General features: G+C 45.0%; 2 protein-coding genes across 2 annotated transcripts in view; one reads left to right on the top strand and one right to left on the bottom strand.

Annotated features, from left to right (window-relative positions):
• The window catches only part of qvr (glycosylphosphatidylinositol-anchored protein quiver), a 33,569-nt gene extending 17,848 nt beyond the window's left edge, over positions 1–15,721 (top strand). The window contains exon 4 of the mRNA XM_077627090.1: positions 1,264–15,721. Within this exon, the coding sequence (XP_077483216.1) occupies positions 1,264–1,580 (317 nt within the window). The 3' untranslated portion in view covers positions 1,581–15,721. The remainder of the gene's footprint in view (positions 1–1,263) is intronic.
• A 5,707-nt stretch (positions 15,722–21,428) lies between these two features.
• Positions 21,429–26,654, bottom strand: part of LOC144093558 (uncharacterized) — a 50,743-nt gene continuing 45,517 nt past the window's right edge. The window contains exon 7 of the mRNA XM_077627089.1: positions 21,429–22,140. Coding sequence (XP_077483215.1) covers positions 21,988–22,140 — 153 coding nt within the window. The 3' untranslated portion in view covers positions 21,429–21,987. The remainder of the gene's footprint in view (positions 22,141–26,654) is intronic.

The following is a 26,654-nucleotide window of genomic DNA, read 5'->3' as shown; positions in this document are numbered from 1 at the left end:
TTTTTTAAGCGATAGATTAATCTAGGTATTACTAACCCAGTGATTAGCACTACACATTAAAAAATAATAAACATTCCCCCAACAGCAGGGAGCCAACAGTCACCGAAACCAAGGTGCATAGGGGAATGTTTTATTTTTTATTAATGTGTAGTGCTAATCAGTGGGATAGTAATACTTAGATTAATCTATCGCTTAAAGAATATTACTTATAAAGCAGCAGAAAAAACAGCCATGCCGCCGGTGGGATCCGAACCCGCGACATCGGAATATCGCGTCCGGTGCTCTTACCAACTGAGCTACGGCGACGGCTGTCCAATCTGCTGCTCTCGTGGGTATTTATGTTTATTGGGTGTAAGCGAACCTTGAGAGTATTCACCAGCGCCACCCTCGTCCATAGCGGCTCCCTTCATAAGCTTGTCAAAAAGAGTCCCACATTTCCTTTACCTTGTCATATATATATATATATATATATACATATATATATATATATATATATATATATATATATATATATATATATATATATATATATATATATATATATATATATATATATATATATATATATATATATATATGTATGTATGTGTGTGTGTATGTGTGTGTGTGTGTGTGTGTGTGTGTGTGTGTGTGTGTGTGTGTGTGTGTGTGTGTGTGTGTGTGTGTGTGTGTGTGTGTGTGTGTGTGTGTAAAATACTGCGTCACGTGCTAACAATTCATTTCGGCTTGTGTATTTCGTGCTTTCCGTGGAGGGAAGGTCCAAGCAGGCGAGAGTGCCTGAGGAAGGCTAGACGACGTTTCAATCGGCGCATCCATCTTTTCCAAAGTGGTCTTGACATCCTTGTTGGCGGCACAGCTTCGCTTTACGACGTCCGTGACGTCATGGCCTCGGTTCTTCTTAGTGCTATGCCGGACCGCGTGGGGAAGATCTGAGAGCTGCGCACACCAACGTCGTAAAACCGGCGCGTTGAGGATGAAAGGCCGGATAGAACGCGGAAATGCCTTTTTGCAGCGACGTTTCAGCCATTAAGGGCGGAAAGGACGCCTTATAGCGACCACTTAATCCTTCAAGAGAGGTGTCCTCTTGAAGGACAAACATCGCGGCCAAAGAGCACCGTCTCCCTTCATAACTGAAGCATCACAGCCAGAAGGCACTCTCACACTGTGTTCGATCTTCCCTTCAGTTTGATCAGTTTGTTCAAACTTGACTTTAAATGCGAGTGGTCGCGCGTCGCTGACCTCTTGTTCCCTCGCCCCGTGCAGACGACCAGGAGGTGCGGCGCACGTGCACGGAGCGGCTGCAGATCAACATGTTTCTAGTGGACCACGTGTGCATGTACGAGTCCGGCGGCGGCGGCCACATGTGTTTCTGTGAGAGTGACGCCTGCAACGCCGCCCCGCCTCCGCCCACCGCCTGCGCCTACACGAACGGCGCAGTGCTCATGTTCCTGCCGCTGCTGCTGGCACTGGCGCAGCGGTTCATGATGATGGCAGTGACGACAACGACGACGGCAGTGCAGGCGACCGTGCCCGGCCGCCTCTCTCCAACCCCGGCGGCGGCAAGACTGAGGACTTCCTAGGCCCCGTCAACGCCGCATAGGAGGCGACTGAATTCTCTTCTCACCACCAGAAACCGGCCACAGACACGGACACACTAACACACACACACGCACCACCTGCGAACCCCGGCGCGATGCTTCCAGGACAAGAGAGGGGGGGCTTGCTGCACCGTCCACTAGATGAAGACGACGCCCAAGGGACATCGTCCCCTCTTCGTCCGCCGTCAGTGCGCGCCGCGCAACTTGTTCCGTTCCGACTGCGCGGCGAGTGTGTTGCGGAGGTGAGACATCGCGTCCGGGCAGGAGGCCTGTCCAGCGGCGACAACGCAGAATGGTGTGTTTCTCTCAAGCTCGTCACCGCGTGGCTGCTGCGGCTTCAAGCCGGAGTCAGGAGTGACGGCTGTTTCTCCGGTGGCCATCATCATCACCACCTGCTGGGCTTCTCCGGGGGCCTTGACGTGACGAGTTGGTCGTCGTCGTTGCGGCGAGCGTGGGAAAATTTCGCTCAAAGATGCGCGCGCATCGTATATATGTGTGATGTTTTACGTAACGGCGTAAACGTGGGCTGGAATATCGATTTTAAGCACCGTAAAGGACGCACTTGCGTTCCACTTCGAGAGCCCTGATAGCCAGCTTCTCTTTAGCAAAAAACAGTAACTGGCATTCTGCAGATTTCAACAGACCTCCCGTCTGCTGCAGTCCGTTTGAATTTGAGCGGTGGTATGCCGCGTTACGCCCTTCAAGGTTTCGAGGTTAGTTGACCGTGTCACAGCGCGTTTTATTTCCGATATTTACGCGCAGTTTACCGATTTATTTGTTCTTGCATGCTTTAAAGAAGAAAAAAATTCGGGGAACCTCAAGTGTGAAGACGTTAGTCCTGGCAGCAAGCAAACGACTCCGAAGATTCCAATACGTTCACAGCATGTGCTTTGTGTCAGGTGGCGCAGTAGTATTGCCGTAAGCGCAGTGAGGAAGTAACGGAACCAGTATTTTGTTGTTGTTGCTGTTGTTATCAGAGTGTCGCACGCGTTTCTGCGACACTGCCTTGAGTTAGTTGGCAAATCGTTAGCATGGCTCCAAACTTCGAGGACTCTGTTCAGCGTCCATTTCGGACCCATGGAGAGGGAGAACGACCTCTAGGCAACTCTCTCATAATTACTCTCTTAATTAACAAAATTATCTGTCCCCTGTCATTTTTCCTCCCACCATTACGGTCTCCAAAGATACAGGACATACAAACATAAGCAAACTCCGGGCTGATATTCTGCAGGACGTTCTGTTTCGACGGTGGATGGGCCACAGTGGAATGAATTTAGGGGAACCCTCTAAGGAGAAGGAGATTTCAATTGAGGGTAATTACTCATTAGCATCACGAGAAAGCTGCATAGTTTTGTTTTCTAGCCGTGTGCCGGCGCTCAGATGGATGCTAATGAGCAATTACTCCAATGAGTAGATGGGCCCTTTCAAAACACTTTTGTTGGCCGGAAATGGAAACTCGCCAGAAGGCTTCGTTTATTGATTTGTTTTTGCTTTGTTCACGAAGGGGAATTGCTCGTTGATGAGGATATTCGTTGTCTAAGCGTCATCGTGACACTTTGTTATATTGGCTCTCAGTTAACTCCCAAAAATTGCGAAGACTAAGTAACCAAACAGAACATCCCGTAAAACAGAGAAACAAAGGTCGAATTGTGGCGCGTCTAAGAGTTTTGCCGCCTCAAAGCCTTAAGAAATGTTATTTTGTCTTTTTTTAAAGCGTTGCAGGGGTATAATTTAGTGTTATCTGAGTGCCACGAGGACGAACCCCGCGCTAGCGCCGCCGATACCACCTCTGAACTACCAAGGCCCTCTATACCACCCACGAGTTCCGAAAGCCGGAAGCGCCGGCCGCGCTTATCTCTGAAAGGCTGTCTCGCTGCATGCGTCTTAGACCTATCCAGTGCCGTACGTAGCCCGCTACATATAGTTCTCACTCTTGACACCGGAGAGTATAGCGCTTAGCAAAGCCGTTATCGCTACACACCACAAGAGGGCTTTGTTGTACATAACTAGCCCACAAAACGTGCGCCTATATCCATTCCAGCAAGCAGCGTACCCGACGGTCGCACAAGAAATCTATACGTCACTTAGCTACTATATAGACGGCGCTCTGTACGATCAACTCCGGATGGTACATTATCGAAGCGTTCCAGCAATTCTTTCGACAAACTATACTGCTACCTCGCTCCGATACTCAGTGTGTGATATCGTGCTTGGGTCCTTTCAACGGGTTCTCTAACCATTTGTCGCGCTTTGAGCGCTAAAGTGACATTTTCGTCAAATGAGTTTGCTCCGTTATAACGGCGTCGCTGGAAAGTGCCCGCAATCTCTCGCGCGGAATGATTCTTTAGTGCGCTGTTTAATTGGGCTGTGCATAACACGTTTCTTACATTCTTTTTCCACCACTAATCAAGCTGCGTTAAAGCTCTCAATTCAGCGCTCACCAAATATAAAAACAATTTCGGCCCTTCACACGGAAGTGTTAATAATAAAAATCATCAATCAATTAATCAATCAGTTTTTAGCTACAGTGCCCAGGAACAGCGAGAGTCTTTGCAATGGCGCAATATGGGAGAACAAAAAAAAAAAGGAAGTGTAAGGAATAGAGAGCAAATAGAATGCGTTGTGTGTTGCGTTGCGTTGTCCGTTTTGTTGCATTTAATGGCACATAGGCAGCTAAGCCCGTCATGCGCCAAGCGCAATGCAATGCAATGCATTCAGATACAACATTACAATACAAATAATGAACAAGAGAATTACATGATGAAAGTTACATCAGATGAAGGGGAGCATTCAGTAGTAGTAAGTGGTTCTATTGAAAATAAAATAAAAAGGAAGGAAAAGATTTTTGCTAGCCCCGAGATCTGCAATCGATACTGAAGTACCTGAACCGGGCCGCGGAAATAAAGGATAGCAGGCAGAATGGAGAAACGAAATTAAAGAGGTGAGGGGACAGGAAGAAAGGATAGAGCATCAAATTGCTGATCACAATTCTAGGGTAAACAGATTAAGACAAAAGAATTTCCTATGCGGTTGCAATTGTACACAAGCTCTTATTTCAAAATCAAGTTACACACTTTCAGAACCTTACCAAATTAATGAACATAAGATCGCATTGTATAATAATAATAATAATAATAATAATAATAATAATAATAATAATAATAATAATAATAATAATAATAATAATAATAATAATAATAATAATAATAATAATAAATTAACACGTTAATTTCCAGTTACAGGCCTGTCAAAGTCAAAAATAGCTTGCGGGACTAGACCTGAAAAAATCGGCGAAAAGATAGAGAAAACCAGCAGAAAAAACATTGTTCAAAGACTGGGCTTTAAGAAAACACGAGGAGAGAAAAGTGTCAGAAAAACTGTTGGGCATAAATTTGGTCATAAGAAATGAAGAAAAAATAATAATAATTGGTTTTTTTGGGGAAAGGAAATGGCGCAGTATCTGTCTCATATATCGTTGGACACCTGAACCGCGCCGTAAGGGAAGGGATAAAGTAGGGAGTGAAAGAAGAAAGGAAGAAGGAGGTGCCGTAGTGGAGGGCTCCGGAATAATTTCGACCACCTGGGTATCTTTAACGTGCACTGACAACGCACAGCACACGGGCGCCTTAGCGTTTTTCCTCCATAAAAACGCAGCCGCCGCGGTCGGGTTCGAACCCGGGAACTCCGGATCAGTAGTCGAGCGCCCTAACCACTGAGCCACCGCGGCGGGGCCGCCTTAAATGCAGAAACCAAAAATAGGAATTGCAGGAGAACAATACACTCATTGACTATGCAGGAAGCATCATAAGCACAAGATTACGAGACACAAGAAACACACAAAATGGTCATTAGATAATCACTATTCACACAGAATGCACGTATCGATAATTGTTTAAATATATAGAAAAAAAAAAGTCACTTTTCATTACTGAGCGTAAAATATGCAATGACTAACGTCGCGGCACAAATATAATACAACAAAAAGAAGAAGAAAAACCTATCAGAATGACTATTGAAAGTTTTTGAGCCTAATATTAATAATAATAAACTACAGGCGACGCATTTCGCCCTTAGCTCTCCAGTACGTTTTCCGGGACACAAACGTCCAAAATGCGTCACATGAAGGCAATCCGCATGCGCTAGAAAATCTGCCTTGTGAACTTGTTCGTGTAAACTGCCGTTTGTGGTAGAAAACAGCGCGGTCGGACTTACAACCTTCTGCGTGGTTTTATTTGCGAAATATTGGGCACCATTGTGAAACGAGGGTTGTTGCGAACTCATTTAGCGAGAATGCCATTTAGGTAGCTAGGTGTGACTTCGGAGATGGGCGCTCCTATTGTCATATGTTGAGAGCTCGATTGTAAGAGATGTACTACGCTGACCGCGCATCAGCCGTAACGATCGTCTGTATGTGTTGCATGCCTACTCCCTACGTCTGCCGAGGGACTTGAAAGCCTTGCTCGAAAAAACGGTGTCGGCTGCTGCTCATTTAGCTTTAAGTATGAAATAGACCACGCCGTCGGGGGTTGATGTAAAGGCAGCCGAAGCTACACTCTAAACAGAAAGGTGTAAACAGGGAGTGATCTTTACTCTATAGCGCACTCCCTTCTTTAAAAGAGAGTGCGCTATAGAGGACAGATTACTCCTCTTTTTACTCCCATATTGGCGTTTTCGTATTTACAGAGTAATGGTTGAAAGTGCACGCGGTGCACAATTCGAATCACTTGACGCAATTTCAACGCCAGCAGTATTATTTTATAAACGTTGCCTCCCCGGAGAGCCTATGCTAACTATGGATATTGAACTGCGTATGCCGAAAATCTGTAAGAAACCGATGGGTCACGACGCCCGAGTAAAAACTAGCGGAAGGATACGACGCAATCGCGAGAAAAACCAAATGCTCCTGGGATATAGAGAACAGCTCACTCGTAACGTCTGTGCACATGTCTTAATACTATTGCACACATTTTCTCGAGTTGCTTGCGACATTTGTGCGACATTTATTTTCAGCGGATTGCTTCGCAATACATGAAAAATATATATATACATATACTTCGATATTTTTGCTCAAGTTCTGTAGATCAGAGGTTGTATAGACAATAATTATTACGCACCGGTGCTGGGATTAGGAATGCCGTTTAGGTGTGCATAACAGACTCCAACTGAAGATATATGCTTATAGAACAGCTCGAAGGCGCAATATAGGGTAGGAAAAAGTGCTCAGGATAGAGAAGTCTGGTGCTCCATTTCAATGTAATTTGCTTAGGCGAGTTAAACAATGTTTGTGACAGCAAAACATTGCTTGAGATTAAAAAGCTAGCTTGACTGGTCGCGAGCTTTGAAAGCATAAACAGCCTTTAGACGTTGAACTTTTATGCGTAAATCAAGTTTTTGCGCACATCTGAATTTTTCTTTACTTGAATAACAATAAAGCAAGAACTCATTTAATTCGAGAATCAGGCTTTAGAACTTACAGATATGAGCTCTATTCGCTTTAATGGCTGCAGCTTTATGAGAACGACGATCCATCCTTCTCACTACCAGATCATTAAACATAGCCTGTATTTAGTATAGACGGCTGTCCGCTGAGCAGATTCGAGTTTAATATAACGCTTCATAACGAACACTTCACATGGCCTTTTAAGAGGCGGAGTGTTTCACAATAACGCACGCTTACAAGCAAACAAAGAAAGCAGAGAATCCTGCTCAGGCAGCTCATTTCGCTGACCCCAGAGACACCAAATATCGAGGAGCGCGGAGAGGCGCGCCATCTAGAGTCAGTTCACGCAACAGCTAAATGAGAATAAAACAATAATAAAGAAACGTGCTTCCAAGCTATGTTAACAGGCACATTATTGCATGCCGCCAACACTTCCACAGTGTGTCTCGCGAGCGTTCGTTCGTGGAAGAGAGTTGCATCTCTCCGTCTGCCAGAGGCCATAGCGGGAAAGAGATGACGAAATGCGGCATCCCCGAAGGGAAACTGGTGTCACGCCGCCTCGCTATTGAATACATATCAAGCAGCTTGTTGAGGCGGTGTACCGTGAAGAAGTTGCGTACTCAGATTAAACTGGCCCAGGAAATCCACTGAGCGGCGTCCCCTAGTCACCGCCGTTAGTAGCGGTTGGCGGCAGATGTTAGGGCGTTCCCTGCAACAGTCGACAACGCTTCAGCTGGCAGCCTGAGATAACGCGCTAGCTCAAGACGCTTAGTCGTGCATAGAACTGTGCCGACTATGTGTATATAGAAAGGCGCTTTCGACTTAGTAAGGTGTCTCCGTATGGAAAGAAAAAGGAGAAAAAATTACAAAAACCAAAAAGATGGACGCATATGAAATAGTTAACGTTGAAATAGTTTTGAATATAACGCTCCTCTCTTTTCAACGCTTAGACGGCTACCTTTAATTTAGACTTGTAATAAGCAGTATACGTTACTCTAAACTTTGAAGATCTCGAACACTAGGCAAACGAATTTAGAGCATTATTAGTAGGCCTTTAGGTCATAAATAACGCTTACTTACTGAATTCTGCGTACAAGGTTCGTGCAGAGCGCAGTCTTTTTGATAGCTTGCAATCTAAGCTCTGGGACGAAAGAATACTTTACACTCAGGTCTACTGGTAGCGTGCGTAGATATGTAGAAATTTACCGCAGCATGCCTCTCATTATTAAAGGACAACAAAAAAAAGAAACGCGGTATCGATTTAGAAACTAGCAGGATGTCGCTTGCTCTCTCTATTCCTTTTCTTGCGATTATCGCTAGGAAAATTAATGACGTCAGTAACGATCGCCTCACCGAAAAGCGAAATAATAGTAGCTGAGGCTTATTTCCACACGCCGCCTTTATACAAGCAGCGTCCGAGTAGCATTGCCTTCTCTCTTTATTTATTAAAACTTTACTTTTAGTAACAATTCCATATAGTACTCCGCAATTGATGGCGCCTTCTCGATCTTATGATGTGCCGGCGATCGTATATGTAGCGATCGCTGAGCTGCAAACACTCCACGCAGACAAAAGGGCAGGCCGCACTTCCGCTTGCACTCAGTGAAGTGGCCGTATTCTGAAGGCTCTTAACCTTTCGAAAGCAAGGCTTATTATCGAAGTTTAAAGCCACCAGAAGCAATAAAAGGGGGACATGAACATGCAGCTGTCAGCAAGTAGCAGCTGCGGTCAGTGGTTCGGACTCGTCGAAGAACCCCTCGGAACATTCATGCAAGCGTCGGGCGAAAGCCTGCCAACGAATGTAATAAAGACGTCACTGTAAGCTTTGCAACACTCACAGATTGTATTCAACTTCTCCGTAAGCTGCTTTGGCAGGAGACTAATGCTAAACCCAACTAATAGGAATGACTAGTTATGTCGATTGTAAAGTCGGCGCGATTATGTGTTGGCGTAGGTCGAGCAGGGCGGTGTGGATAATATACCGCTATCAATATGCAGTTGCCTGTGACTAAGGCGGTGACCCTTTGTTTGTGTTGTTGTTTTATTTTCATCTATTTACGTCTCTCTTCGGATGTACATACATTAGGGTGCTATGGCCATGCCTTATAGTCAATCAAGTAGCATACACGTAGGCGTCTCATTCTCCTGTAAAGAATCAAGGTCGACATTATATATAATATACATACACACGTGCGCCGCACCTGTACATATTGTTCTTTCCTCGTGGAAAATTGTCACCATAGTCACCGACTCACTCGTTTCTTCTTTTTTTCATCATACATTCGCGATAGAGGCCGCTACAGCACGCGTCACGGTCGTGCGTTTCATCACTTCATCACTTTTGCCTTCATGTCCCCTTTGTCCGTCTTGTTCGCGGAGTCACTAATGAGACACGACCTCCGGTCACCACACTGCTTCACTGCGCCCCTTCCCGCCCCCCTAGCCTACATCACTTAATCACCTCCCCCACCCCCTCTTCTCTTTTTTTTTATCCAATGTTTCTGCAACGCGTGTTATCTCTCCAGGCACCGCTATAAGTAGCAGCGGCAGCTGATACTCTGATAACCCCCAACCCTTCATGGTTTTCACATAGTACAAACTCTGCTCAAGTCGAATGCGTTTCCATCGATGGGGGCTCTCCACCTCCATCTTAACCCGACGAAGAGTCGCTTCGTATAGCTGTGGCAACTTCAAAATCCATCTCTTGCGCGTGGTAGAGGCGCCCCGAAACACATACATATATGCCCGTACCACGCAGTGTAACCTTGCACTTGCGTGTGTCGAACGTCCTAATTTCTGCCAATATTGGAGTCTCGAGATCAAAGTCCTCTGTCACTCTGCCGAACCAGTACGGCCAGTCTGCAAGCGGTTAAAATGCCGCGCAGACTTTGTTCAGTCTGACAAATTTGCTCCGGCAGCTCAGCGTTTCTCTTTTTGTGTGTGTGCGTTTGTGAAGGCTGCGGTCATATACAGACGGGCTACCCGAATAGAAGCATTTAGGATGGCGTGACTCGCACACCGCCACTGCCAGCCGCCACAGCACGTACGCAGATGGCCTGCACCTGGACTGTCAATTTCAGCTGCTTTAGTGGCTGTATGCGGTGGTGGTAGCACTACATGCTATGCTAAATGTTTTTTAATATAGAGATTTACCACTGCGGTAGCGGTATACGACAACAGCACACGGTAGCGCTATGAAATAGCGGCCGATCATTGTCGAAAGAAAAGGGGAGATCTCGGACGGGCCCCGCTCCGGAGGTGAACGTTTGGCTTCGGCCCAAATGCAATTCTCTATAGCATGTATTGTAGGCATATACCGTAAAAGCAATATGACGCACCTCTGTTTACGGAGCCGTTTACGGCAAGAGGGTCCTAAGACATTTTCAAGAGCTTAGCATTCATAGGGCCAGTCATTTACCACTTCCTCGGTGATGTCTATGTCTATGTTATGCGTGAGACATTCCACTGCTTCCGTGTCTGCCGTTCCGGTTTTTGGTCACATTCTTTCAATGCCACGCTATAGATAGTGAATGCGTTTCTCGATGTATGCACATAAAAGGAGCCGCTGCTACATCTGAGGTTAATGTATTAACGACCGTTGGCTGTCTTGCTGAAAGACCGATTCGAAGAACTGTGCTTAGCAACAAGGAGCGGCACTGGTGGATGTGACCCAGGCTATGCGATGGTATTCTTTTCGAAGGAGCTTCCGGATGTCCAGACCTGCGTCACGTCTGCCGTGTGGGTTTGCCGTTCAACAAGCTAGAGCAGGTCACTCTTTGTGCCCCTCTTTCAGTTCCTCTTAAAAAGTGTATACTCCCCCCCCCCCCCCCCAAAGGCCCTATAAACGCTAAGCATTTGGAACGCCTTTGGAAGCCACGAAAATGACAGCCAATTTTCATCCCCAGCTGACGCACTGAGATTCTTGCGCTTCTGCTCTGAGCAACTTGGTGAGAGCTGCCCAGCCCATAAATATACGAAATTCGGACTATAGCAACATTGCCTCATGTGTATTATGCTGCCAAGGTTTAAGGGTTCTTGTATGAAATTTGAACACTATAGCAACATTGCCTAACGTGTATTACGCCGCCTAGGTTTAAGGGTTCTGGTATGAAATTTGAACACTAAAGCAACATTGCCTGATGTGTATTACGCCGCCTAGGTTTAGGGGTTCTTGTACGACATTTGAACACTATAGCAACATTGCGTCATGCGTATTATAGTGCTTAGGCTTAAGGGTTCTTGTGTGAAATTTGAACACTATAGCAACATTACCTCACGTGTATTATGCTGCCTAGGTTTAAGGGTTCTGGTATGAAATTTGAACACTATAGCAACATTACCTCACGTGTATTATGCTGCCTAGGTTTAGGGGCTCCTGTACGAAATTTGAGCCCTATAGCAACATTGCGCCATGCGTATTATAGTGCCTAGGTTTAAGGGTTCTTGTGTGAAATTTGAACACTATAATAGCAACATTGCCTCACGTGTATTATGCTGCCTAGGTTTAGGGGTTCTAGTACGAAATTTGGACACTATAGCAACATTGCCTCTTGTATATTATGCTGCCTAGGTTTAGGGGCTTTTGTTTTGTTTCTTGCAATCCATAAGGCGCCTGTTGGTAGGGGCAGAAAACATTACATTACTTGGTCTAAAAGTAACGCGATCGTACGCCATCTGCTCCCGTAGAAATCTCAAAATAGTAGCATTTTTCTACCAGTAACGGCCTAAGTATAACATCAGTGGTCCACTCAGGTCTACGGACTGATACAGGCGGTAACAGCGATATGCATAACACTTGCAGCGCATTCAAACAGTTCCCCCGGTTTTTTTGCAGGAGAGCTCGCACGAATGGTTTATGCGAGCCCCAAACCATTCCAAGTAGTCTTGCAGAACAGCGCACGTGTTAATGAGCATTGCTACAGAGTGAACAAGGCTTACCTAGTTCGGCGTTTTCCTGTTTGCTCATGCCTCGCCTCTTTTTCCCATTTCATCCGATTTAGTGCCTGCAAGATTAGCGGTGCACAACTGTCGACATAGGATCGTTTGTGTCGAAGTGTCGATGTAAAGACAAGATGTCAAATGTCAAAATCTCTGTGACATCAAATGTCCACACTTTTGTGGCTCATTACAGGCTGGCTATGGTTTCAGCGACCAATTATGTACACGTGTCGGTCACCGGAAGTCGAATGAAGATGATACGCCCAGTTTGCGCGATTCACCGTAAATATTACAGATTGCTGCAAATCTACCTTGCGGTTCACTGACGTCCTTTAGTGACATATAGAAGAGGAGGTTGAGCGACTATGAGGAGATATACTTTGCGAGCTAACGGTTAGGTTAGACAGTACTAGTTAAAGCCTCTTTTGTGGTTAGGGGAAGACCTACCTGTTATGTAAATGGCGAATTCTCGGACGGTTTTTCACTGCTGTATCTTGCAGGATGTGAGGACCTAAATGGTGTGTTCCTTCCGAAGCCATTGACCCGCGCTCCCTGGTTCAGTTTCGATTAGTTCCCCTCGTTGCCCCAGCATCTGCGGTGTGTGGTATTTGTGCATAGGATGACCCCCTTCAGACACGTATAAGGGGCCGAAAACAGTCCTTCCAAGCGGTCGTTTCATCGCGGCCTCTTCGTTGCATACCGTGGTCCAAGCTGCAATGGGGCGCACGTGGTGTTGATTGTGGCACGAAGAGATAGAGAAGAAAAAAAGAAAAATAACGTCCTTAAACAACGTGAAGCCAGCGAAAGGCGGAGTCTCGATCGAGAACCTCCAACTCGTCCAAGTGGATTTACCTTTTTTAATATTGTAAGGAAAAGTATATCGCTATCTCTTTTTACAAGATACTCCACTATAGGCGGCGTAGGCGCCACTAAGTAGTTTAGAGATGCTGACAGTTAACATTTCTTCAAACCTAGAAGCGTAAAAGCTTATCGCCTGTGCTCCAACGTCGCATTGACTTTCCTTTGTTACATAGAAAAATTTAGATGTGAAGCTACGACAGAATTATGATATAGGAAAGGGGTGTTTATAAGGTGTTATCCTTTACTGGAACAGCTACGCATAAGCTACTCCCTCTGAGGTAAATTTTACCCTCAATCGACTAGCACGAATTTCGTAGAAACCCTTGTTCAGCGCCGCAAATTTACGAGTCAAATGAGCAATTATTCTGAAAAGGGAGTATGTCAAGAAATTGCTGCGCATGTTTTACCTTAGAGGGAGTAAACTGCGACAAGCTGACAACTGGAAAGGTGGCGTTTACGCCTTTTTTATTCCTTTTATGAGTTTTATTATACATCTCCGAGTGCATTTGCGAGCAAGTATCTCGTTCAAAGGTGCTCTGACAAGGCCCCCGCTTTGCTAATCTCGGTTGGCGCTTTTATTCCTCAGAAGGAAGGACAGTTAAGTGCACCTATTGTCTCAAAACTCTTTGGGGCGACAAGATATGCTAACTCTACCTAGAATGATAAGTAGCATCCCATAGAGACGAGGTTTAAGCTCATTACACGGTTAGACTTTAGGAAACCATTGCGAATTAAACGCGAGCTTCGCCGCCCTTCGAAACTTGGTTGTGTTTTTTCCAACTTTGCATACCACTTTCTCGGCCCGCTGTTTGCCAGAGCTTCAATAATCGCGAACTCGTCATAGGTTGTAGGTAGGAATAACGCGAATGCGTGTGCGTGTGTGAGGAGCGAATCAGATTATACAGTGCATGTTTGTTCTATAGTTTTTCAAATCGAATATTCTGCATGTGCCACGCGAACACTGTTACACATTTCATTCGCATGCCCCGATAAGGTTTCGCAAGGTTGTATCGGCACTACCTTTGAATGGAGCGCATCTTATCTTCCGAGCAGCTTGAAGCGTGCGAGTTACATGCTCTTCGTGGTAATAGTAAAAAAATCACTCTAAGTAAGGTAAACTGCACCAACCAGACTGTAATTCTTGCAGCCATTGCCAAGTCCTCACAAGATCTCAAGGAAACACAGCAATAATGTCACAGGGCGAATAACTTTGACGACAGCGTGCAGGCAGACGTGAACGAATTCCAAGAACTGCCGCCTGGGTTGAACCACGCAACGCACGGCGGCACATTGCAGTGTTCTATTCACCTGCAATATAAGTAAGCACGTTTCTTTGTGGTATGCAGTGTTCAGAGAATAATGTGATATCGGTTGTTTATCAGTTATGTACAGACGCAGTGACTCTCATAACGCGGGCAAGATGTGGCGGTCTTCAAGTGTTCATACACGGACGAGCGACGGAACACACGATATAGACTGTAGTCTGTGTGGCTTTCAGCGCGTAAGCATTTCAAATGACGCGATGTGTTTTCTTTTCAAGGTATGCTTGCGGACCTGTGTTGACTGCGTTCCACCTTTTCATGTCATGTGTGTGCTTTTCTTGTCTCCACTGAACGAGCAGAGTCGTTCTTAATGCACCCTGTGTTGTTGTCTATCGAGTGCCAGCGCGTTTGTAACGGAGACGACATTTCTGGCTTTTTTTTTTTTGCTTTCCGCAAACGCAGACTGGCGCGTTGCATCCTCATTGCAGGCAGAGAACTTTTCGTCGAAACTTGCAATGCACAGTCTAAGGACAGAGAGAAGAAAAGTTCTACCCGAAGTTGTTTGTAGCAAAAAAGAAAAAAGAAAAGGTATTCACGACGGCGCAAACATTCTATCATCCTGTCTCGCAGTGATTTCAACGCTCGCCTTCGCCGAGAATGTTGTACCATGCGGCCGACTGCGCTCCACTCATAACCGCGAGTATAAGAAAGAGCGCTTCTTCGGGAAAGCGCGGTTGAGTCGGGAAAAGGATGTGGACGAGGCCCGCGGCCTCATCTGCAATCGGAACGCTTCAGCTCCCCCCCCCCCCCCCCCCCACCCCCCCTTTTTTTTTTTTGGTTCGTGCAAGCTCGTCCCGGATGCATCAGTATAAGCGAACTGCTTGTTCTCTCCAATGTATACCACCTGCCGTGTAAGACATTCACGCGAACGCAGCAGCTTCCGGCTCTTTTAGCGAGCGCGCACATAAAGAAGTGCGGCGCGTCTTGAAACGATGCGCTCGCATCCACTGCGACTTGGGAAAGGAATACAGAGCAGAAGAGAAAGCGATGTTGTTCCAACGACTCAAAGATATGTCAGTTATGTGTAGCACACGCCTGCTTTTCTTTCTTTGTTTCTTTCGCCACACCCGAACCAAAAGAAGAGAGGCGAAGAGGAAACCGAAAATGTGTCACGTGACATTTTTTTTTTTTCTGGACAGTCTGCATCCCCTGGCCCTCTGCCCCTCTCTCCTTAGGTCTTAATAAGCGCGATGAATATCGTGCGGTGAGTACCGCGCGCTGCGAATCTGTGTCGTCTGTCGCTGAGGTGTCGAGTGTGATGCAAGTCTGCTGCTGAGAGGAAGGGGAAAAAGAGTGAAAAAAAAAATAAAGAGGAGAGCACGTTTTTCGCCGTTTGTTTATCTATATACAGTTCAAACTATATAGGAGTCTTCTCATAGACGAAAGCGCAGAGTAGGAAAGAGTTTGCAAGTTTTCTCGTGTGACTCACTCATTAATTCAACGTCTTTTCATACATTCTCTCGTTCGGCGAGCGGTTGTTACAGCTCTGTCTTAAGACTTGTTAAGCCTTTTTCGAAATAAAAGGAAAATGAACTGTAATTTTACTCCGCTGTGGCTCTGTGGTGACCTCTATTTCTGTCTGTACGTAGCAGGAGATCCGAACGCTAATGTACGCAGTGTCGCAGCCTCATATGTCCTTCACGCAAGTCACCGCCTCTATAAATACTCTGAATGCCAAAGGTAAACTTACGATTTTCTGGAACCCGCAAAAAGGGGCGAACTGCGACGTTCATCCTCGATCTCTATGCGTCCCGGAAGTGACGGGCACAATAGGTGAGCAACGCATACAAACTGCTGACTGCATCTTTCAATTCCAGCTTGTATCCGACTATAGTACGTTTCCGCTGTGCTAAAATCAAAACAACTCTAGAACGAAGCGGCAGAAGCCCGGCGCCCTAGCCAATGGCGTCGACCGGTTTTCATGATGTCCCGGTAAATCAGATTAATCCACTTTCCTCTGCCACCCCCCTGCGATGTCACGCCAACAGGTCCAGGGGTATTAACAACGACGTCACGAGAATCGGTCGACGCCTTTGACCGGACGGTCTCCTTTAACTGAATGGCATATATCTGCCGCCTCGTACTTGAGTTGTATCCGACTGTTGACAAAAGCACGTCAGTCGTCATCTTGGGCATGTAGTGCATTGCTACAGTGTTGATATGGCTGGTGGGCATTAAAAATCCAGGGTTGTTTCTGGCTGTGGCAGAAAAAAAAAAAAAGACAGCCTCAGTCACGTGAGGAGCCGACGAATGAACCAGTGGTGGCAATACCGTGCCGGATTCCAAGATGTTACAAATAAGAACATCTGTTGACAGACTGTTTCTTCATTGCACTGAACTATAGTTGGAGTTGAGCGTTGCACAGATTAAGACCAGTGAAGGCATTCTTTAATATCTGCTACCTGCCAGAAGCAGACTCTTTTGGGAGACGCCTCCGAAGTGCTCGAGAATCTCCCACTGCAGTAAGCCTAGTGACTGGGAACAACCAACTGCTTCAATGTGCACAGTGGGATATGCATGGCAGCCATCTGGGCCAGGCGGGCCAAGGATTCAGAACAGTAGTCAAGCCTGTTCTGAACTGAATGGTCAAAAATGGTGTCATGTGTGATGCCTTGTTAGAGGGAGAAACTCCCAACTTTTTCTTTCTTCTCAAGACCATAGTGGTTGAAAGGTTATATGTTTGATAAACAATCACTTCTGGTGTTTCACTCTTTTGCCGAGATTCACCACTATATGCGGTTCCTGTTGTCGCCTAACCAATAGAAAAAATTCTCCAAGGTGAAAAGCAAAAAGTGCTGAGCTGGAATCAGATCCCTGTTGGGACATTTCAACCAACAGGAAAGCAGAAAGCTGAATTCCTGCTGGTTCAGTTCAAACAACTACAAACCACGATCATTCGGAGGGGGGCAAGGCTCCTAGCTCATTTTGTTTTTTATTTATTTAATGCTCATTTACATAATAAATTTTGTATCTTTATTTTTATTCTTCAATGTTCAAAGGTTGATGCAAATTGACGCGTTGTGGTGACGACACTCCAGCAGTCAGGAAGAGAACGAAATGGCTTTTAAAAGAAACTGTTTAAGGGGCTGACTCACGCCCACTAAGAAATTAATGACTCGGCGGCGGCGATAGCCACAAACGTGCTCGGCGGTAATCGAACTGAATGCCTGCAGTTCTTGGCCGCGCTCAATTTAAAGCTGGCAAGGAATCTTCGAGATAAAGAACCAAAAGCAACCACAACAACCTGGAAAAATGAAGTATTTGCACGAGGCCACGATCAATGGAGGTAAGTCTGGTCGCATATCTCGCATTACAAAACAAAATTATCAAGCCGCGTGCTGGCGATTTTCAGCGCGAACGATCAAACGGTGCAAATTAGATTCACAGCAATATAAAACGAATTGAAATGGGAAGCTTTATAGATGGGAAGCTTTGCACAAGAGGAGTGATCAATTGCTTCAAAAAAAGTGTGTGCATAGTTTGTTTAAATTCTGCTAGTCATGATCATGTACACGGGTCAAACAGTAGACTCCTGTTGAGGCGTGACTGGTTTAGGTCACTCATATATGGAATGCTTTACAACTAGCTACGAACCCCACTGTGCTTTGCATTAAAGAAGTCCTAGAACGGAAGTGTTTCAATTGTCAGAAATCTTATCCAAGTGCAAGTAATTGGGGAGTCCATGGGTGGGGGCTGCCCCCTCCGGAAAAATGTTGAAGAGGGCGACCGTCCCCCTTGCTCCCCCCCCCCCCCCCTCCTGTTCCGGGGTCCCTGCCAGCAAATGAGCAAAGGTGACACAACGTACAGCTGTTAATTTCGTACCAGTTTCGTTTTCATGCAAGAAATGATTTTATCATTTCATTGTCTCATCGTTAGCTCTGTTGCGAGGTTCATCAAAGATTCCTTCCTTTCAATGATGCGCCTACTCATCAGCATACCGTCGTAAGGAAATGCGCACACTAGGTTCAACTTTATTCGCCAAAAAGCGATCGCCTTGCAACCTGAAGGTTTTTGTTTAGACCGTCCACACTTTCGGAAGAAATATTTTCTTTACTGTAGATAGAGGTCGCTTTCCTACGGTCTACGGCTGACGTCAGGACGAGGTCACTGGAAGGTGTTCCGCACTCCTGCTGGTCAACGCCGGGTTTCGCTGCCGATGAGCCATATAATGCTTTCGCATTAAAGGGGCTCTAATGTTAAAGTTGCGGTATGCCTGGAATGTTAAAAGCACGCCGCTTCACGAATATTGCCCAGCAATTTTTTTTTCTAATGCGCTTTGTAGAAGCTGTTATCTGCAGCCAAAATTTTAATATCAGCGACTTCACGCCCATCCCTCTCCTTTCGTCACTTTTTGCACCCGCCGCGGTGGCTCAGTGGTTGGGCGCTCGGCTACTGATCCGGAGTTCCCGGGTTCGAACCCGACCGCGGCGGCTGCGTCTCGATGGGGGCGAAACGCTAAGGCGCCCGTGTACTGTGTGATGTCAGTGCACGTTGAAGATCCCCAGGTGGTCGAAATTATTCCGGAGCCCTCCACTACGGCCTCTTTCTTCCTTTCACTCCCTCCTTTATCCCTTCCCTTGCGGCGCGGTTCAGGTGTCCAGCGATATGTGAGACAGATACTGCACCATTTCCTTTCCCCCAAAACCATTATTATTATTAATTATTATTATTGCACGCTGGAAGGTCGGCGCTCCTCTGCCGGCCCCACCTCCGTGGGCGGAGCTTCCTGACCAGCCGGAGCTACGCGGCTTATTGCCCACGGCCACGGTAGCTGCAACACGTCTGAAAGAATCTAACCAATAGCCACCTCTCATCTTGTATACGCAGGTGCGAGCAACGGAGGAGGGCGCGAGCATGAAAAGTCGCTGGGAAGGGCTCACCAACTTTTGCGCGTGATTGCAGGTCCACCAGCTGCGTGCATAAGTGGTTCATCTAGCTCAGGCTTTCATGACAACACAATGTAGTGATTCAGCGAGTTGAAGTGCTCTCCTCGGGAGGTTTCAGAACACTTTTAAGGGGAGACGCGGGTCTTGATGGTGTAAAAAGGTGAGAATTTCGATTTTGCCAAAACGGCATGGTTCAGTACACTCTAACGTACCTGCCTACAGATTCAGGGTCTAATTCGACCTCCTACTAAAAAAATGATATATTTCACGCCTCCTAAGCGCGTAAATGGTGATTTCGGAGTAAAATAGAGCCGAACTTCGTGCCCGTTTCCCGCGTCCCCGATGGCAGCCATTTTGGTTTTATCCGAAAGCTGGCGCTCTCTCCTACATCCTGCTATTACTCAATATTGTGAATCTTTTTGGAACGTCCGCATTCTACCGTTTTCTGAGGTCTTTACAACGACCTCCAAATGGCCGGAGCGCGCGGACTTAAAATGCAATTTTCTCAGCTTCGTGTTTCTTGCCAGCATGACTAGTCTTACGGGAGTTTTCATTGTTTTTATGGTGCAATTTCGATTAGGCTTTTACCTTTGAATTAAGAAGCAACTAAACTATGGAGCTATATGGTATATTTAATGGTCTAGTCGAAAGTATCAATTTTTGTGAACCTTAACATCACCTAATTGTTTCGCAATTATGCAACTTGGACGTAACTAGTAAGACGCCAACACCAAACCAACACGTATCATCACTTGCATTTCCACAAGCTCTACCCCACCTACTACCAACACACTTAATTGCCCATTCCTCGCAAAACCAAACCCTGGATTAAACCCCCCTCTGCATCCAATGGGAGGTGGAGGACCGGACCAACAGGGCAGCAGCGGAAAAGTTTCTTCCAGTCCCACCTCCCACGTCGAAAAGTTGATTTGAACGTACTACCATGGTTCTCAGCACCATAGCTGTGTTACGTTCTTGGTCAAGGTGCTTTCAATTGCCACAGAAAAAGTACAAATTTCACTCCCTTGGTACAGCTCATGCCTTTTCTGAGCTAAGTGACTGCAGTGCTTAAAAAATGTACAAATTGCTCAATTGGCTCTCGCTTTCACATCCTCACAAAACACGGCTCTATTGTCATCTTTACGTGTATCCTTCGGATCTGTTCACCAGAGAAAGCAACGAAAATGAAACCGCGGTTTCCTTTCACTTCCTTCTCTTCCCTCAGAACTAATGGTTCGTTTGCACTCAAGTCACTGCACAGGGCGGCTTTGCTCAGGCCGAATGAACGGCTTGCGAAGCGAGTGGCGCCTCACGTTCTTGTATCGCGTCTGCATACGCCAGGTTGCTTCTGTTTCGACGATACAGTTCCCTGCTGAAATAAGAGCGCGATAAGGGAATTGTGCTACGTACGGCGAATTCACTTAACCAGGCATGCATATGCAGTTACTGCTGCTGTCAAGGGGCATTGCTAGTTCTTCACTTTGATGAAATTTTCTCACTTCTCCAAGTTTCTACTCAGTAAAAATGGCATCTGAAGTCCTGAGACACTCACTTCTGAATTCAGCTGGACATAGTTACTCCTTTCAGTGTCCCTTTAACAGCAGCAGCAAACCAATGCCAATATGAAGTTTATCAGCCCCATACAACACATCCATAGAATATTTGCACAGGTACACTAAAATATGCAAGGCACAACCGTGCCTTACAAAATCTCATAAGAAGCAAGCAGTAAATGGCTCAACTGTGAGAATAACTGTGAACATACAACACACTTGTTTTGATTTACACAGCAGTTCTTTTGTGCAGTTACTCCCTACTTATTAGTCCGATGACTACTGCTTCAAAAAACAAACGCACAAGCAATTGTTCACATCATGCAATGTGAGAAAAACCTGCGTCAGCAGAATTGTTTGCACATTTTACTTTTGCATCGATTGCCTTCCTACTGCATATCTGAATTTTGGTTTTACTCTGGGCTTCTGGTGGGTAGAGCCTTTTGGAGTGTGGAGGTAGGCGGCGGCTGGAAGGTGCACTCTTACCACAGGGTGCACCTTCCAGAAGGTGCCTCGATCGACTTGGGTAGATGGAGAGGTGGAGGCATTACATGGACACACAGACAGCAGCATTTTATGTGAAAACATATGAGCCAAATTGGGATAAAAACTGTTCGTGCCATATACTTGCTACCTGCCAGGTGGCAAAGTGCAGAGAGGGAAATCACCCTCTCCACTTGTATGGTATGTGTGGCCATACATAGCTGCTCAGAACGAGGTTCTTATGCTGCCGCACTGCCACAGCTAATGACAATTAGGTGTCCAGTTTTTTTTTTTTTGCAAAAGTGGACTATTGCTAAGGCAGTACAAAAAAAAAAAGACAACCAGGTCACACTTCAAACAGTGTTTATTTTTCCACAAAAACAAAAATCCAGAAAGTAGATACCACTACAGCTGACTAGAATAATTAGAGTTCCAATGACGAGAAGTTGCGATGGTTCCAAAGTACTGACTAGATCATTAAACCAGACAGAATGAAGATAAGTAAAAGAACAATGAAGTTGCACCTGCCTGATGCATAAAAAATCACAGTATTTTGAAGCATGAACAGACAAACACAAATTCTCACAATAAAATGTCAAAAAAACTTATCACAGTACTTTTCAAGCTTGAAAAGACAAACCAAAACTGTCAACACTGTCAAACAGTAAAAAAGAAAGAACTAGATACTTATATAATCACAACAAGGCTGGCTATATCAGGTACATCAAGCAATAGTTATCTACCTTTTAGACTGCACTGCAGCTGGCAGTGAAGACCTTAAATAATGGGGTATAGAGGTAGATTTATGCATTGCAATTTCACATTTCATGCTGTTGCTACACAGCAAAACACAAGGCTCAACCAGTTGCTAATGCAACCAAAAAGGAAATGACAATAGCATTCTTCTTAAGAATAGGAGAGTCTGTAGATTCCAGCCACACCCTGCAAATAGTTGAGGACACAGAGCTTGTCTGTCGGTGACACGTACACTCCTGAAGGTCTCACTAACCCTGAAGCCATCTGGACCACTGCAATGAAGTTTCCTTCAGAATCAAATGCCTGTGAAAAAAGAAAAAGAAAAATAATTACGAAAGAAAAACTTATGGTCACACTTTAAGCAATCAGTGCAACTCAGAAGAATAAATCCAAAGTAAAGTAAGGTGAGAGTCCAAGGGAAAAAAAAAAGAAGAAAGGCAAGGGAGGGGGGGACTGTTCAGAATGGTAGGGATGTGAGCAGCTAAAAGAAGCTAACAGTCAAGGAGGTAGAAGAGCTGACTGGGGTGGTAGAGAAGCGTTACATTACTGCACTGCAGTAGCTAGAAGTGTATGGGAAGAAAGTGAAACGTCACCTAAAGGCCCACAGAAGCGTTCAGAGAATAACAGGCTAAATAAAGGCACCACAAAGCAGCATCAGGACCATAGGAAAATTCAAGAAAAAGAAGGAAGCATTCTGGAGACTAAATTATGAAGAAATGAAGTATAGTTAGAACACCAGAGGAGTGCATGTGCTGGAAGACAAAAAGAGGCAAAAATTTAATTGGAGATCAACATAAAGGACTGGATGAGGGGCTATATTCTGACAGGACATAAACTGGTGAATTTTTTCACCAGCTGAGCAGCTGCTTGCTTTGTTGTGTTTCAGTGATTCTAATGTACAGGTGCAAGCACTTAGAAAATAAATATGCAAACACGTGCCAACCTAGGCCGGCAGCACAACTGTATCAAAAACTGAAGACATGCACCACTGCAATTTATGGACAGTAACAACTGAGGATTATATATTTTTTTAAATGAACCAAATGCACTTTTTGACAGGAACAGAGAAAAATGCAAGTTTGTTACCCACAGCAACTGCAGTGCACTGCAAGCTGTTGCGTTATAGGTTTTAAATGCTAGTTATTTGGCCCATACCTTTTGATAGTTTTTCCAAAGGAAATATCTATGGGTTAATATACCATTACAGCTTAATATCACTAAGTTCCGGTTTCTGGATTTTTGGCTCATTAAAAAAAAAAACCCTCAATTTCAAGAACAAAAAAAAAAAACAGCAGCAGGTGCTTAACAAGCACTTTCGTAAATACTCTCACACACTTTCTAAAAAACACAACTCACAAGGGCAACAGAGTGTGCCCTTTTTAGAAAGCCCCAGATGCACAACTGGCCCACATCGACTGTGATCATATGTTTCCTTTCATACTGTGTTGACACCCGTACCTTCGAAGCATTAATAAAAACTTGCTGCTGCACCACATTTGCACGAAAACTCAAAAACTGAAGTCTGCTCTGGATTCTCCACACAAGCACTGAGGGCTGCTAATCTATCCAATCTCGAATAATTCAAGCAATATTCTGACCGCAGTGGTGGCCAAGTGGTTGAGCATCCGCTTTGCATGCGGGAGGTGCGGGGTTCGATCCCCACTGCCGCCGGCACACACCAGTGTTATAACGGGTACAAGCTTTCCCATGCCTGGCACTCAACCTCTTTACGGAGAAATGCATGAGAAATGGGTCTTTGACCTCCCCTTGAGAAGTCGGAAACACTTTGTGCCGTGGCGCTCCTTGGCCACAGATGCCCTAGCGCCATAATAATCTATCACCAATTCAAGCAATATAGTCTGGTCTCAAGTAGACCTTAACACATGGGTCTTTCCACACCATGTGACCAAGCAGTTTTCCACCCATTATGAATTAAAGAAATATAGCCGCCAGATTTCTACTTGCGCGTTTCCTTTAAAATTATGTGCTAGACATTAGACGTGAGCAGCTGCTATGATGTGTCACTGTACCATATGTTGAAGGTCACTCATGTGAAACTTAGCTTGCCCTCTTCTACATAATTTACACTTATACTTTGACCGCTCAAGGCACAGACTACCCCACATCTGAACCTGCACCCGCTGATCATTAACTCAATTCGTGCCTTTCTAACCGACCATTAGTTCGTCTATGTTAACTGTCGCTCCTCATCTCTTTCACATATTAAGTCTGGAATTCCCTAGGGCACTGTACCAGGCCCCCTCCATTCTTTGGAATATACAGTGGTAGGAACAACCAAAAGAATTTTGGAGCAGGCTTTGTAGCAGGTGAAAATTAAATCTCGAGCAGCTACCTCCTCATTTGTAGCACGAGTTTGATAATCAGAAATAATGTAAAAATGCGAATATGCAAGGCACTTCTGCTAACTTTGGGCTACGGTTTAAGGAAAAGACAAGCTGCATGAACATTTCACAGAATGTTGAGTTGGATTTATACTGAATAAACAGTGCAATATACAGACGGACAAGAAAGGCAGACACAGGACGAGTGCTGACTCTCAACTATGGCGGTATTAGCATAACCTGTCATTTATAAAAGGAGCATTCAGACATCCGCATGTGATCATACAGGGTACAATACAAAAAACCACACACAGATGCACACGACACTCAAAGGATGTCAATACACGCAATCTCTTTATCATACAGACAGATTAATGGTTTACTAACACAGTTTTGCTGCTCCTTCGCGATGTCAGAAGCTTTAACCACTTCTCATGTGGACTGGTCATTGTGGGTGTACAGAGTCAATCACACTTGTCTAGAGCACTCAGGTGGCGTGCTGCGGAGCAAATGAAGTGAAATCTTTTCGCAACTGCTTTGCTAGCGTTAAGCCGCTGATGCCTGTGCGGTTCACGTGTCTATTCGGCTGCTCTCCAGCGCAAGCATTATCAGTGAAAGTCAATACCTGCTTTAGAATGTTGCCTTATTTCCCTCAGACGGCACTTCTCGAGCGCTCTAGACAAGTGTGATCGACTGTGTACAGTATCTGTGTGTGTCGAAACAAAGCAGTGCACTTTTTAATGCGAGAGCATTACTTGACTCGTTCGAGAAAGAGAAAGTGCACTGTTTCGCTTCTCAGTTGGCTTGAAAAGAAGAAAAGTTGCAGTTCTACCACACATGCTGAAGTAGGTACAATGTAGATGCAAGTCTTCGAGCCGCTATAAAGCTCAAGTAGATTTGCTCAGCAATAGGGTTGGGCTGGGTTTAGTATGCGCCAGGCTAAGGTAAAGAAAAATTTTTTCGTGCAGATTATTACAAAAAATTGTAGAATAATGGTGGTGTAAAAGGCCTATAGGGCTATTTGAGTCGGGTTGGGTGTAGTGGCGCATAAGCATCTCAGGCTATCATGCGCCAAGCTAACATATAGAAAAATTGTTTCGTGCAGAATTTTATAAAGAAGTGTGAAACGATGGTGTAAAGGACCTAAAAAGTTATTTTGCATTACATAGCGATAACAGAGGAAAAGATGTTTATAAGTGGTTAATAGTACAAGATTTAAAGCCATCCTTAGCTGTGCAAGGATCTCAAGGCTCCCAACAAATCAAATCAAAAACTTTGCCTTCCTCTCAGGAATGAAAAAGTGGCTGAGGTGTATCAAGAAATCAAGCGAGGCAGCAGGTCAGAATTTAAAGTTTTCCAACAAAATTTGCTTCTCTTAAAAGGCTAAAAACATAAGGAATGTTAACAATTGCATTATCACCTCAGAGCAGCATTGGACGAAAACAAATGCATTCATTATAAAACTGAGTAATAAACTTTTCTTAGTTTTTCAATTTTTGAACATGTGAATAAAATATGGTTTAGTGTGAGCTAGTCTCCACATCTTTCACAAAGAGGCTTGTTTTGTTTCGTCAGTAAAAAGTTATGAGCCAGGTGTGTGTCCTATGCGAAGATGACACAAGATTATTGCAACGAAACGTTTCTGGTGCCCGCATGACTTCCATTCCCACAAGGTGGACTTTATGAAGTGTTGTTAGCTGTTCAGTTCATTAGCCTACTTCTTCTGCCATTTGTTCTATGTATCACCTTCAAGCAGTCTTTATGAGGTATGTTCAAATTTTTTATTTCACCACTCCAAGCTCATGCAGCACATGGGTCAGCTCTCTTATGCAGATGTGGCTTGGGACCCAGCAGAACCTTATATGTCCTTGTGTTGTGACTTTTTCTATGTCGAGTATAACACTCCCTACTAAGGGTTCAAGTGCATTTCTTGACTGTAGCGCTGTGAGCAGGCTCAGGGAATCAGTGCCAATTATACTGTTTTCGATGTTCTCATGTACTATTTTGCTCAGAGCCACACACTGCATAACATTCAGCAGTAAAGATGGCAATCTTATTTTTTTCCCATATCCCCTGTACTACTGGACTTCAGACATGCATTGTTTTCAAGCCATTTGTGTAAAATTCCATATAATTTGCATATTTCTCTTTTAAAGCCAGGTGTTCTTTTATTATATGTTCATGTGGTGTTTATTTCTTTACGAAAATGTGTTAGCGTGATGTCACACGCAGTGGGAAGGCAGTACCATGGTGACAATGGATCATGTTTTAGGGCAATTTCAGGTAGGGCACCTAGTATCCCTAGTCCATGACATGTTATCTTCAAGCCGTAATAACAAAAGGTTTGATTGACTATGGTTTACTACTGAACTGTGTTCTGGATGTACACTTAGTAACTATGGGGTAACGAAGGTGTTTTTGTAGGGATCTTATTTTCAGTATGTATGGAGAGGTAAGCATTGCTCTCCTGTTTCC

The sequence above is a fragment of the Amblyomma americanum genome, chromosome 6 (genome assembly GCF_052857255.1).
Source record: "Amblyomma americanum isolate KBUSLIRL-KWMA chromosome 6, ASM5285725v1, whole genome shotgun sequence".
NCBI lineage: Eukaryota > Metazoa > Arthropoda > Arachnida > Ixodida > Ixodidae > Amblyomma > Amblyomma americanum.
The sequence above is the reverse complement of the archived record's forward strand: the minus strand, read 5'-3'. Positions and strand labels throughout refer to the sequence as shown.